We start from the raw sequence: 14,963 nt of genomic DNA on the forward strand, positions 1-14,963 counted from the left end.
CAGGGACTGAAGCTGCGGGCTGAGACGTTGCTGTGAGAAGTTCTTGTTCTGATGGCTGGGACACAGGTTGAGGTGGTGCGTAATGACAGCGGTATTCATCAACACTGCCCTCATCATCAGAGTCTGGCACAACAGCGACAGGTTTATCAGTCTTTTTCTGTTCATGTCTTGTACGATTATCTTTTTCAGGCACTTTTTCAAAAGGTAAGTGGTCACATGACATAAGCAAGTTTCTGTGAAGCACTCTAGAGCGCCCTCTGCCTCTCTCCGGTCTTACCTCATAGATAGGGAGGTCAGGCCCCATTTGTCTGACTACTGTGTGAACAGTGTCCTCCCAATAGTCTCTCAGTTTCCCTGGGCCTCCTCTAGGTGTCAGGTTTTTGACCAGAACTCTCTCGCCAGGTTGTAACACAGAACTCCTTACTTTTGTGTCGTAGTGTCTTTTGCCCTTTTCAGCAGCTTTCTTTGCATTCTCATTTGCTATAGAGTAGCTTGTTCCATGCCCTTTCTCCATTTTTCAACATAGTCTCTGTGGTCACTAAAATCTGTTTCTGAGTACAGTCCAAAGAGCATATCTACTGGTAGCCTGGGTGACCGTCCAAACAGTAGGTAAAATGGGGAGTAGCCAGTGACTTCACAACGTGTGCAATTATATGCATACATTAACTTGTTGATAGATTCCTTCCAGTTTGACTTTTGTGTTTCAGTTAGCGTTCTAAGCATTTGCAACAATGTCCTGTTCATACGTTCAACTTGACCGTTCCCCATTGGGTGATAGGGTGTTGTCCTAGAACCGGCCATGCCACAAAGTTTCTTGAGCTGACTGAATAGCTGATTTTCAAATTCACCTCCTTGGTCATGGTGAATGCGACAGGGGAAGCCAAACTTTAGGGCATAGTCATTGAATATCAGGTTTGCAGCAGTTTTGCCTGACTTTGAGGTGGTGGCATAGGCTTGGGCAAAACGTGTGAAGTGGTCAGTTATCACTAGAATATATTCATAACCGCCTTTGCATTTTTCAAGATGGAGAAAGTCTATACACACCAGCTCAAAGGGCTGCGTAGTTACAATGTTTGTTAAAGGAGCTCTTGTTTCATGGCTGGGCTTTTTCTGCTTTACACAGGAACAAACGTTGGTCACATAATGCTCGATGTCTGCCTGCATGTGTGGCCAAAAGAAGCGTTCACGTATCAAAGACACTGTGCGATCAACACCTTGATGGCCCATATTATTGTGCAGCTCTTCAAGTACAGTCTTTTTGAACTGATCTGGCAGGACTAGCTGTTTCCGGGCAGAAGTGAGTCTGTACAAGATGCCATTGTTATCTAGTCTTAACTTGCCCCACTCTCTGAACAACATTTTGTCTTAGGGTCAAATGTTCTTAGCTCTTTGGGCAGTGGTTTTGAATCTGTCTGTTTACACTGTAATACAGGGCTTATAACAGGATCAGACTTTTGCGCTTCATTAAGCTGTTCTTTTGGTATGGGTGTGAATGTTGCTTCTGCTGGCTCACCTTCTGCTGTGACTGACATTGCTGCAGCTGAGAGTGTCCATGCGGCAGGTGTGTCTTTCTGTACCTCAATGGCCTGGATAGCAGCTGCAATAGTGTCCGGTGGCACTTCCTCAGAGCAGTCTCTCATCAAGGTTTCGACATCAAGTGGCATTCTTGATAAAGCATCTGCATCACTGTTTTCCTTCCCTGGTTTGTACTTAATGGTGAAGTGAAAATCAGCGAGCTCAGCGACCCATCTTGATGTGGTGGCATTCAGTTTGGCTGTTGACAGAATGTACGTTAGCGGGTTGTTATCGCTATAGACAGTAAATGTTGGGGCATAGTACAAATAGTCTCTGAATTTGTCAGTGATAGCCCACTTCAATGCTAAAAATTCTAGTTTTCCTGCATGGAAGTGGTAGTTTTTTTCAGCCGCTGTTAGAGTACGGGAGCCATAAGCAATAACTCGCAGCTTACCATCTTGTCTCTGGTACAACACTGCGCCTAGCCCTTTGTGTGAGGCGTCTGTGTGTACGATGAACGGCTGTGTGAAATCTGGGAACCCCAGCACTGGTGGGTGGAGCAAACAGTCTATTAGTTCCTCAAGCGCACGTTGATGCTGGTCAGTCCACACGATTTGTTTTGAGGAGGGCACAACTTGACTGGCTCTCTTTGGTCTTGCCCTTGTCCCTTTTGTGGTGTCTGAGTTCTCTGTGGTTTTGTCAGCTTTTAACAGTTCATACAAACAACCTGCTTTTCTGGAGAAGTCTTTTATGTATTGTCTGTAGTAGGAGAGAAGGCCTAACATTTTTCTGAGCTGACCAACATTTTGTGGTTTTATACCTTTGAGTGCTTTGACTGCTTCAAAGTCTGCAGGATCCACTTTACTGCCCTCTGCAGACACTATTCTGCCCAAATAGCGCACCTCAGACTTAAACATGTCACACTTACTTGGCTTAAGCTTTATACCAAAGCCTCTCAATCTCTGGAGCACTTTTCTCACGTCCTCCAAGTGATCTTTGAACGTTTTGCTGTAAACTAATGTGTCATCCAGATAGGGGATGCAGATGTTGTCGCGAAGCCCATCCAGCACTCTTCCATACAGCGCTGAAATGCTGCAGGGGCATTCATAAGTCCAAAGGGGATGCGAATCCACTCATATAATCCCCAGGGGGTCACAAAAGCAGTGAGTGGACGACTTCTTCTGACATGAACCCCTGGTGGTACGCTTTCCCCTGATCTAAAAGCGAAAACCAGGAGTTTCCACCCAAACTGTCCATAATGTCCTGGACGCGTGGGATGGGCTGGCGATCAGGATGGGTTTTCCGATTCAGGTCTCTGTAGTCTATGCACAGTCTTAAAGTACCATCTTTTTTTCTAACACAAACAACTGGTGAGGAGTATGACGAGTCTGACTTCCTGACCCAGCCTTGTGCTATTAAATCATGCAGGTAACTTTTCATCTCTTGGTAGAGCGGCCGTGGCACAGACAGGTATGTGCGTTTGACTGGTTCGTAGTCTTTGAGTGATATGGTCATTTTCAGTTTTTCAATACAGCCTATATCATTGTCTGTTTTAGAGAAAGACTGGCATTCCTCTCTGAGCATCTGTTTCGCTAATACTCTCTGCTCTTCACCCAGGTGGCTAAGATCTACAGGTGGGTCCCACTCTTCACTAGCGCTACACTGGGCTTGTGTATTTGTCTGGTTAACAGTAGCTACAGATGTGGCTTTTTCAAACACCTGGGCAGGTAAAACAGCTGTAATAGTCTGAACCGAGCCAACTAATGTACGGCCTGGAATGACAATTTCATGGTCAGTTGGGTTAGAGACACCTAGTGTTATGACGGGTAAAGTACCCTTCTTAACTTTAACCAAAGTGTCAAAAAACTCAAGATTGTCTGGCCACTGGGGGTTTAAGTCTGGCTCAAATATCATGACCATGTCTTGTTTAAATGGCCCTGCTGCTATACGACCCTCAACATGCATGTGGCTTTTTTTAGGTACAGTAATACAGTCTTTCTTTGTCATCACTTTGTACTCGTCAACTGCATCTGCACTAACAGCCTGTATAAAAGCTTTCACCTTGTGTCTTTTGAGGCTGGGAAATGCTTTTCTCACTGTGCTGTACAGTTTAGCTTGGTCAGTCTTATTCACAATGTATTCAATTACATTGTAGCCTATAATAGGGCATGTGAGCTGAAAGCCTTTCATTACCAACATGGGGATGGTCAATTTCTCAGTTTGTTCAGTTCCGGAAACAAGTTGGAAGGTTGTCTCAACCCACCCAAGATATGGCATGTTGGTCCCATTTGCTGCGGTCAGGGTGAGTTCAGATGTGTCCATAATATCTGCTACATCTCTCAGCTCTGTGTGTGGCAGATAGTCCTTTTTCCACTTCTCATCGATGATTGATACCTGTGAGCCTGAGTCCCATAGAGCTTGAAGCCTGTGGCCGTCCAGGAAACACTCAACCAGACATTGCCTGCCCACCAGAGATGTGACTTTGTGAGGGGAATTTACATGAGCTGGAATGTAGGACAGCTCTTTTTTCTTGTCTAAGCAGTGCATGTTGTAGTTGTCTCACATTGTTCGCTTCTTGAAAAGTGCGTTTACAGTGCATTCTCACCACTTTTGTAATTGGACAATTGATATGAGCATGGTTAAACTTCCCGGGGTAAATTGGTAAATGTTTCCTAATCATACCTCTGCTTCACATCAGCTGAAGTGTCTTATCCCACAGAGGTAGCAGTGGGTGAGCGCGTTGACTCATTCATGCTGGCAAGATGCTGGACTCTCCCTGACTGGCGGCTGGTTTTATGTGCTGTACGTCGCTGAGGTTGGTTCTGACAGGTGGTGCCCTGGGTAATCGCTGGTCCTATATACTGCCAGTCTGGTGGTGGGTACTGACTGAGTGAGCCAGCTCACGAGCTGCGTAGAGTCTCTTATCTGAGCTGATGTTGATGACGACCTCTTCAGTGGAGGCTTTACACCTGTCCAGCTCCTGCATACCAGTTGATAAGCTCGGGTGGTTCTATTGAGCTCTGTAATTCCTTTCAGCAGCGGTTCTCCGGTGACACATCTCTGACTGCACTTGCAAAAGCTGCACGTGCTTTAACCACTTGTAGCAGTCAATCTGATTGCAGAGATGAGTCCCTTAAACTAATTGTCGTCTGTCTTCTGGTAAGATATTCTGTTTTCCTTTCTGCCTCATTGGCACAAGCCATATTTAACCTCTCTAACAGGAGTTCATCAGGTGTCTTAGAGTCTAACAGGAGTGGCTGCATATCTATCCTGACACTGTCACTCTGGAAGCCTGTGAGTATGGTGTGCAAACACATACGCTGGACTAAAGCTGGGTCGTATTTGAGTCCTGACTCTGATTCTTGGGAAGCAAATAAGACTTTCTGCTTTAGATCTAAAACTCTCATCAGGAAGCTTTGAGCAGTCTCTTTTGGGGTTCAACCAAGCCTATATTCAGACCCATCTCAGTGGACTGGATCAGACAAATGTGGAAACACTAATGAGTCTTTGGCCACACAGTTTGTCTGAATTAATTAATTTAATTCTCCCAACACAATTAAAAATGAAAGGCAATAATACATCACTAGCATAATTTCAAGACCTGTTGATTAACATTCTATGGACAGAAAGACAATTTTAAATCCACATCACTGAGGTCATTTTAACTTAACACTGACCGAAGTTTAACTCTGCAGATCATGCCAGATATAGAATGAATGTTCCATTAAAACGTTTAAAAAATACATATAGATACATATAAGATTACATATGTCAGAGCAGGAAAAGATAATTTTAAATACAGAATAACAAAGTCAAATATTTAGCATATACTCAGATTTGCTTCAAAAACCTCAAACATGAAAATATTTTACATCAGATCCCCCAGATACAGCACTGTTAGCTTTTTCATTTTGACTGTCCCATTAAAAGAATGGAGACCGAGTCATCTATAACACACATAGTGACTATCTGAAACAAAGCAAAGGGATGTTCATATGCATGTGCGAATGTACATGAGCTAATGATTAGTGTTAAAAAAATTTTTAGTTTTAATATAATTACTTGAATTAATTACTTAAAAGTGCAAAAAACCTGTGAGCAGATTATTTTTCAAACAGAGGTAAAAGTAACCAAAAACTTCTTTAAAAAACTTGCTTTAAATCATATTGTTTAATATGTATGTGGGTGTTAAAATATTTTAAGGTTTGTCTTATGAAATACTAGTTTTTCTCTCTATCTCACAAAAACAAAAATTACAATATCTGGGATGTGTTCTTCTGTACACAAGAACAAAAATGAGAAGGTAAGTTGTTACTTGATGTTAAATGATTCTTGAGGCTTTTTTCTGCCTGCTCTTTTGTGATGTCATTCCAACTTTCAGGAATATCAGCAGGTTTGCATTATATTCTTTGGCAAAGATCTTGTGTTTACTTTGCCATTACATATTTCCAGTAGTCTGATGCCTCAAGGCTCGAATCTGGAGGGATTTTCCAGTCTGGGTAAATTTCTTGTAACTTGTAAGGGTGCATTATTTGTAGCACTGCAGCTAAAACGCGTTCACTGATCATGAGAGAAGAGCATATGTCAGTGACAAGTTTTTTGTTACATGCCAAGTGTATTTACCCAGACCCTGTGGCCGATGCAGAGCAAAGTGCTCAGTATGGCCTTTCCTCCTCCTGCATCACAGGGAACTTTGCAGAATGGACACTGTTTGCCACAACCAACCAGTTTGTTGAAAAGCTCATTCTCAGGCTGCACATGGAGCTGCTGTAGTTTCACTTCAAAGTTCAGTCTGAAACTCTTTTCTCAGAACTTGTTCCATCTCATTCACAGACACTGTGAGCCAGTGAGCAAACTGTTTCCTTGTCAGCATTGTTCAAAAACATGAAAGCACCAAGAGCATCCTGGGAAATTACCAGTTTATCACCAAGTTCTTTACAAATATCTTCAACAAATGTCTTCAATATCACTCTTTCCTTTTTTGCCTTGTTGATGGCCATTTTATGCTTCTGATACATGACTGGAGATGTCGTCCTCAAACTCAGATGTGTTGACAGTTGAGAAGTGCTCCACTATTTGGTTGAGTATCCATGTCTTTACATAATCCTATATGAAAAATATAGCTTAGTTTTTAAAATCATCCTTTGAAAGTAAATCCAGTAAAACTGAATACTGGAAGGACATTCGTGTGCTGAACTGCTCACATGTCAGCATTTCATCAATGATATCAGCCCAGGGACGATTGATAAAGTCTTCAACAGCAGGCTTCAAGCACATGGTTGGTGAATTCTTCTGCTTTCTTTTGACATTGGTCTTCTTTATTAACCACATGTTTGAAATCATCACAAAACCTGTCCTTGTTTTTAATCAAACATTTGTAGGGATCATTTTCTTCATGCACTTTCTTAAACTCTCTGGCTGCAATTCCACAGACGTGCTGAGTCCTTTGTGTGAGGTGTCTGTGTGTACGATGAACGGCTGTGTGAAATCTGGGAACCCCAGCACTGGTGGGTGGAGCAAACAGTCTAGTAGTTCCTCAAGCGCACGTTGATGCTGGTCAGTCCACACGATTTGTTTTGAGGAGGGCACAACTTGACTGGCTCTCTTTGGTCTTGCCCTTGGCCCTTTTGTGGTGTCTGAGTTCTCTGGGGTTTTGTCAGCTTTTAACAGTTCATACAAACAACTGAGAAGTCTTTTATGTATTGTCTGTAGTAGGAGAGAAGGCCTAACATTTTTCTGAGCTGACCAACATTTTGTGGTTTTATACCTTTGAGTGCTTTGACTGCTTCAAAGTCTGCAGTATCCACTTTACTGCCTTCTGTAGACACTATTCTGCCCAAATAGCGCACCTCAGACTTAAACATGTCGCACTTACTTGGCTTAAGCTTTATACCAAAGCCTCTCAATCTCTGGAGCACTTTTCTCATGTCCTCCAAGTGATCTTTGAACGTTTTGCTGTAAACTAATGTGTCATCCAGATAGGGGATGCAGATGTTGTCGCGAAGCCCATCCAGGCACTCTTCCATACAGCGCTGAAATGCTGCAGGGGCATTCATAAGTCCAAAGGGGATGCGAATCCACTCATATAATCCCCAGGGCGTCACAAAAGCAGTGAGTGGACGACTTTCTTCTGACATGAACCCCTGGTGGTACGCTTTCCCCTGATCTAAAAGCGAAAACCAGGAGTTTCCACCCAAACTGTCCATAATGCCCTGGACACGTGGGTTGGGCTGGCGATCAGGATGGGTTTTCCGATTCAGGTCTCTGTAGTCTATGCACAGTCTTAAAGTACCATCTTTTTTTCTAACACAAACAACTGGTGAGGAGTATGACGAGTCTGATTTTCTGACCCAGCCTTGTGCTATTAAATCATGCAGGTAACTTTTCATCTCTTGGTAGAGCGGCCGTGGCACAGACAGGTATGTAGTGACTGGTTCGTAGTCTTTGAGTGATATGGTCATTTTCAGTTTTTCAATACAGCCTATATCATTGTCTGTTTTAGAGAAAGACTGGCATTCCTCTCTGAGCATCTGTTTTGCTAATACTCTCTGCTCTTCACCCAGGTGGCTAAGATCTACAGGTGGGTCCCACTCTTCACTAGCGCTACACTGGGCTTGTGTATTTGTCTGGTTAACAGTAGCTACAGATGCGGCTTTTTCAAACACCTGGGCAGGTAAAACAGCTGTAATAGTCTGAGCCGAACCAACTAATGTACGGCCTGGTATGACAATTTCATGGTCAGTTGGGTTAGAGACACCTAGTGTTATGACGGGTAAAATACCCTTCTTAACTTTAACCAAAGTATCAAAAAACTCAAGATTGTCTGGCCACTGGGGGTTTAAGTCTGGGTCAAATATCATGACCATGTCTTGTTTAAATGGCCCTGCTGCTATACGACCCTCAACATGCATGTGGCTTTTTTTAGGTACAGTAATACAGGCTTTCTTTGTCATCATTTTGTACTCGTCAACTGCATCTGCACTAACAGCCTGTATAAAAGCTTTCACCTTGTGTCTTTTGAGGCTGGGAAATGCTTTTCTCACTGTGCTGTACAGTTTAGCTTGGTCAGTCTTATTCACAATGTATTCAATTACATTGTAGCCTATAATAGGGCGTGTGAGCTGAAAACCTTTCATTACCAACATGGGGATGGTCAATTTCTCAGTTTGTTCCGTTCCGGAAACAAGTTGGAAGGTTGTCTCAACCCACCCAAGATATGGCATGTTGGTCCCATTTGCTGCGGTCAGGGTGAGTTCAGATGTATCCATAATATCTGCTACATCTCTCAGCTCTGTGTGTGGCAGATAGTCCTTTTTCCACTTCTCATCGATGATTGATACCTGTGAGCCTGAGTCCCATAGAGCTTGAAGCCTGTGGCCGTCCAGGAGACACTCAACCAGACATTGCCTGCCCACCAGAGATGTGACTTTGTGAGGGGAATTTACATGAATAGAATAGAATAGAATAGCCTTTATTGTCATTGTACAGAGTACAACGAAATTGGAGTGCCACTCCCTTGGTGCAAGTTTCAATAATAAATATAAATGTAAAATATAAAAAGTACAAAAAAACAATCGTAAGTACTCAAACAATAGTATGTACAATATATACAGGATAGCAGCATTAATATAATGACAGTGACGGTATGGAATAGGTTCAATTGTTTTTGTGCTTATTTACTACGGTGATAGCTCTGGGAAAGAAGCTATCCCTGAATCTGTTTGTCCTGGTTTTATGTGACCTGTACCGTCGGCCTGGTTGTAGTAGTTCAAACAGTTGGTTGCTGGGGTGAGAGTGGTCCTTGATGATATTGCCAGCTCTGCTGAGGTACCGAGAGTTTGCAGTGACCTGGGCAGAGAGCAGCCAGTGATCTTCTGGGCTGTGTTGATGACCCTCTGCAGTACTTTCCTGTCCGCAGCTGAGCACCCTGCATACCATGTTGTTATGCCGTACGTTAGGATGCTCTCTATGGTGGCTCTATAAAATGTCACCAGCAGCCTCTCCTCCAGGTTGTTCCTCCTGAGCACTCTCAGAAAGTGGAGACGCTGCTGGGCCTTTTTAACCACCGCTGTAGTATTTGCAGTCCAGGAGAGGTCATCAGATATCTGCACGCCCAGAAACCTCATGGAGTGTACCCTCTCCACACAGCTCCCGTGAATGTAAAGTGGGGCCGGGTCTGCTCTGCCCTTCCTGAGCTGGCGACAGTGGTACTGTACTCTTGTTTTTCCTTTCTGCCTCATTGGCACAAGCCATATTTAACCTCTCTAACAGGAGTTCATCAGGTGTCTTAGAGTCTAACAGGAGTGGCTGCATATCTATCCTGACACTGTCACTCTGGAAGCCTGTGAGTATGGTGTGCAAACATATACGCTGGACAAAAGCTGGGTCATATTTGAGTCCTGACTCTGATTCTTGGGAAGCAGATAAGACTTTCTGCTTTAGATCTAAAACTCTCATCAGGAAGCTTTGAGCAGTCTCTTTTGGGGTTCAACCAAGCCTATATTCAGACCCATCTCAGTGGACTGGATCAGACAAATGTGGAAACACTAATGAGTCTTTGGCCACACAGTTTGTCTGAATTAATTAATTTAATTCTCCCAACACATTAAAAATGAAGGCAATAATACATCACTAGCATAATTTCAAGACCTGTTGATTAACATTCTATGGACAGAAAGACAATTTTAAATCCACATCACTGAGGTCATTTTAACTTAACACTGACCGAAGTTTAACTCTGCAGATCATGCCAGATATAGAATGAATGTTCCATTAAAACGTTTAAAAAATACATATAGATACATATAAGATTACATATGTCAGAGCAGGAAAAGATAATTTTAAATACAGAATAACAAAGTCAAATATTTAGCATATACTCAGATTTGCTTCAAAAACCTCAAACATGAAAATATTTTACATCAGATCCCCCAGATACAGCACTGTTAGCTTTTTCATTTTGACTGTCCCATTAAAAGAATGGAGACCGAGTCATCTATAACACACATAGTGACTATCTGAAACAAAGCAAAGGGATGTTCATATGCATGTGCGAATGTACATGAGCTAATGATTAGTGTTAAAAAAAAATTTAGTTTTAATATAATTACTTGAATTAATTACTTAAAAGTGCAAAAAACCTGTGAGCAGATTATTTTTCAAACAGAGGTAAAAGTAACCAAAAACTTCTTTAAAAAACTTGCTTTAAATCATATTGTTTAATATGTATGTGGGTGTTAAAATATTTTAAGGTTTGTCTTATGAAATACTAGTTTTTCTCTCTATCTCACAAAAACAAAAATTACAATATCTGGGATGTGTTCTTCTGTACACAAGAACAAAAATGAGAAGGTAAGTTGTTACTTGATGTTAAATGATTTCTTGAGGCTTTTTTCTGCCTGCTCTTTTGTGATGTCATTCCAACTTTCAGGAATATCAGCAGGGTTTGCATTATATTCTTTGGCAAGATCTGTGTTATACTTTGCCATTACATATTTCCAGTAGTCTGATGCCTCAAGGCTCGAATCTGGAGGGATTTTCCAGTCTGGGTAAATTTCATTGTAATTCTTGTAAGGGTGCCATCTACCATTTGTATCAATGCAGCTAAAACACTGCTCACTGATGACAGAGGAAGAGCATATGTCAGTGACAAGTTTGTTTGTTACATGCCAAGTGTATTTACCCAGACCCTGTGGCCTATGCACTGCAGCAAAATGCTCAGTATGTTTTCCTCCTCCTGCATCACAGACAACTTTGCAGAATGGACACTGTTTGCCACAACCAACCAGTTTGTTGAAAAGCTCATTCTCAGGCTGCACATGGAGCTGCTGTAGTTTCACTTCAAAGTTCAGTGTCTGAAACTCTTTTCTCAGAACTTGTTCCATCTCATTCACAGACACTGTGAGCCAGTCAGCAAACTGTTTCTTGTCAGCATTGTTCAAAAACATGAAAGCACCAAGAGCATCCTGGGAAATTACCAGTTTATCACCAAGTTCTTTACAAATATCTTCAACAAATGTCTTCACATTATCACTCTTTCTTGTTTTTGCCTTGTTGATGCCATCTTTTATGGTTCTGATACATGACTGGAGATGTCTGTCCTCAAACTCAGATGTTGTTGACACAGTTGAGAAGTGCTCCAGTATTTGGTTGAGTAGCCATGTCTTTACATAATCCTGATATGAGAAAATATATCTCTGGTAGTTTTGAAAATCATCCTTTGAAAGTAAATCCAGTAAAACTGAATACTGGAAGGACATTCGATTGCTGAACTGCTCACATGTCTGCATTTTATCAATGATTTTAGGACCCAGGGACTGATTGATAAAGTCTTCAACAGCAGGCTTCAAGCACTGGTTGGTGAATTCTTCTGCTTTCTTTTGACATTGGTCTTCTTTATTAACCACATGTTTGAAATCATCACAAAACCTGTCCTTGTTCTTAATCAAACATCTGTAGGGGTCATTTTCTTCATGCACTTTCTTAAACTCTCTGGCTGCAATTCCACAGACGTGCTGTTTTAGAAAAACTTCAAACATAATGTCTGCCTTGACCTCTTGGTTTTTCTCAAGGTTCTCATCAGTGATGTGTAGGATCTCCTTGATGTATGTGTCACAGTACATTTTTTTCCTTCTCACTTTTTCTCTCACAAACTGAGTGCAAACATCTATGATGCTGTCAGCCAGTTTTTGTGCAGCCATTATGTAATCTTGAATGTCAAAAAACATACCTACTTCCTCAACTCTATTTGAGTATCTTTCAGCTGTATATCTGAAAGGTACCAAACCACAATCTTCCAGCCTTTTTTCTAGGAGTTCAAGTGAAGCTTCCCCTTTATGTTTCAGGCTTTCTCTCAGATAAGATGATGCATTGGTAAAGATTTGCTCAGCTTGCTTTTCAGAACAAGGAAGTTTCTTCAGTGTTTCACACCACATCTTGAGAAACTTATTTTCAAGTTCTGTCTCTCCCATCGTAACATTATTTTTCCAACACTCATTAATCAGTCCCCAAACTGCATTTTCAATCTCTTTTATGTGATTCTCTTTGATTCGATCAATTTCTATCATTTCCTGTGTGATTTCTGCTGCTGCTGTGAGCTGATTAAAAACACTCCTTTCCATTTCACGCCGAAGGCTCTTTACATTGCTTGAGAATTCCTCTTTATATCCTTCGACAAGATGAACATGACCGTCTGTTTTCTTAAAATATTGTCTCAGATTTTCTAGAAGTCTTGTCTCCCATGTGGACAGCAGTGTGGAGGCTTCAATTTTCAAACGTTTGAGAAATTCATTGATGTCAGAAGATTCAGATTTTATAGCAACTTTACCAAAATTGGAAATTTTTCTTTCTGCGTTTGTTACAAAGGTGTACATCTCTTTTTTGAATTCCCACTCCCATTTGTTGAATTCTGTGCAGAGTCTCATGTATAAATCAGCTACGAGATTGTTTCTGAAGCTGAAGATGAAGCTTTCATGCTTTACTGCATTCCATAGGTTTGACATCCACTCTTTAAAATCCAACATATCCTTGGCCGATGACTCACAGTTTCCCAGCAGTTGGATGATGTGTTTCTTGAGCTCATATACAGCCTCACTGTATCCTGCACTGACTGGTGCCATTGGTGGGTTTCCATTCCAGAGTCCAGGAATGTACCAGTTCCCAGTGTCAGGGTTGTACTCCATCACATCAGTGAAGCTCTTGTTCTCCTCTTTCTTTTCCATTTTGGCTGCTGCCTGGGTCATCTCATTTAACTGTTCCAGGAGCAGTTTCCTGTCTTGTGAGTTCTTCTCATGGGCTGAAACATCGGACACATTCTGGTGAACAAACACACATTTAGGCTTTTTGCCCACCTCCTTCATCCTGAGAAAAGCATGCACAACTATTTGTAGGATGTCCTTCATTTCAGTTGAATTCTCCATTGCAATATTGACAATGGTGACGTCACTCAGCCCTATAACAAGTGTAGCAAGCTCATTGTCGTGCTCATAGCTGTTGTCTAGTTGCGCAAGTTCTGGTGACTTTAAGCCCTCAGTGTCAATGATCAGCATGAAGTCACAGTTTAGGACTTTTTTCATGTCTTCATTGATTTTGATGAGCGACATAAAGGCACCTCGAGTACATCGACCACTGCTGACTGCAAACTGCACTCCAAACATGGTGTTAAGGAGAGTGGACTTTCCTGTGCCCTGAACTCCAATAACTGTGACTACCAGTATCTTTCTGTTTGGAGACACCAAGTCACTGAGCTGAGAGAGAACATCACTCACCCATCTGAGAGGGATGTTGGATGCATCTCCATCTACAAGCTCAAGAGGAAATCCATCAAGCAACAACTCTGCACACAGTTTGGGCAGATGCTGCAGCTGTTGATGTGCTGGATCTGTTTGTGGAAGGGACAGTGAAGCTTCATAGAGCTGACCCATTTCACGGAAGAAGTGTTCAGTCCCCAGTGAGCTGTTGGAAATTTGTCTGTCAATTTCCTTGATCTCCTCTTTGTTCTCAGAGTTTTTACATTTTTCTTTATATTTCTCTTGAAGTTCAGACAATTTTACATGAGACAGGTTATCGAGGTTCATTTGCATCAATTTCAGGAAATAAAACCTCTCTGTTCCTGGGCTTGATATTGCATTGATGAAGCATGTCATAGCTGTTGACATGTTATAAGAGTTCTGCTTTTTCCGCAGTTCTTTTTTCTGTAACAGAAGTTCGCTTCTGTAATCTTCAATATTTCTAGACCCGATATGTTGAAGTCGAAATTCTTCCTTCTCTAAGCAGGTCAGTTCTTTCCATATTTCACCTTGCCGTGGAAGCTGATCTTCTTTGTATTTATGGATGTCTTGAATTTCTGCAGTGATGGCTTCTGCATTTGTCTTTGCAGTCTGGCACTCTGGAGAGTCTTCATCAACCAGGATTCCCAGCTTATAGGCAATGTCTGCCATCTGCTCTATTGTCATCTTAATCTTTGAGTTTCTCACCACATCTCTGACTTTTTTTCTCAAAGTTTGTACAAAATCTGCATCATTTTTCTGTTTCTTCTTAGTTATGATGTTGTTGTTACTCAAGCCCAATTTGTTTGCTACTGTTCTTAAAACCTCGTTATTACTTTCACCATTACCAACCAAGAAGATCTGTGTCTTTTGGTTTATGTTAGCGAGTAGACTGAGCTCAGACTCATCCAAATCGCCGAAGAACACAAAAACTGCTGCAGATGTCTGACACAGAAAGGAGTATTGTGTTTCAAAAGATTCAATGTCCCCACGAAGGTTAGCTACAGCCACTGGCTCACTGAAAATATCAATGTTTGTGTTTCCACAAGGAAGATACCAAGTAATTTCAGTCAGTCCGTTGGATATTCTTCTTGGACTGTCACCACACTCCATGTTGTGGTGAACAAAGGTGTCATGGTACTGCTGAGAATTGCTCAGAAGCTTATTGAGAATCTCTGACTT

At 41.8% G+C, this 14,963-nt stretch overlaps 1 protein-coding gene across 1 annotated transcript in view; it reads right to left on the minus strand.

Moving 5' to 3' along the window:
- The window catches only part of LOC121813078 (up-regulator of cell proliferation-like), an 18,350-nt gene extending 3,882 nt beyond the window's left edge, over positions 1 to 14,468 (minus strand). Inside the window, exon 1 of the mRNA XM_042216567.1 lies at positions 13,615 to 14,468. Within this exon, the coding sequence (XP_042072501.1) occupies positions 13,615 to 14,468 (854 nt within the window). The remainder of the gene's footprint in view (positions 1 to 13,614) is intronic.
- Between the last annotated feature and the right edge of the window lie 495 nt (positions 14,469 to 14,963).

Source organism: Haplochromis burtoni, unplaced genomic scaffold, assembly GCF_018398535.1.
Source record: "Haplochromis burtoni strain Fernald_Lab_line unplaced genomic scaffold, NCSU_Asbu1 Contig_1119, whole genome shotgun sequence".
In the NCBI taxonomy this organism is placed as follows: domain Eukaryota; kingdom Metazoa; phylum Chordata; class Actinopteri; order Cichliformes; family Cichlidae; genus Haplochromis; species Haplochromis burtoni.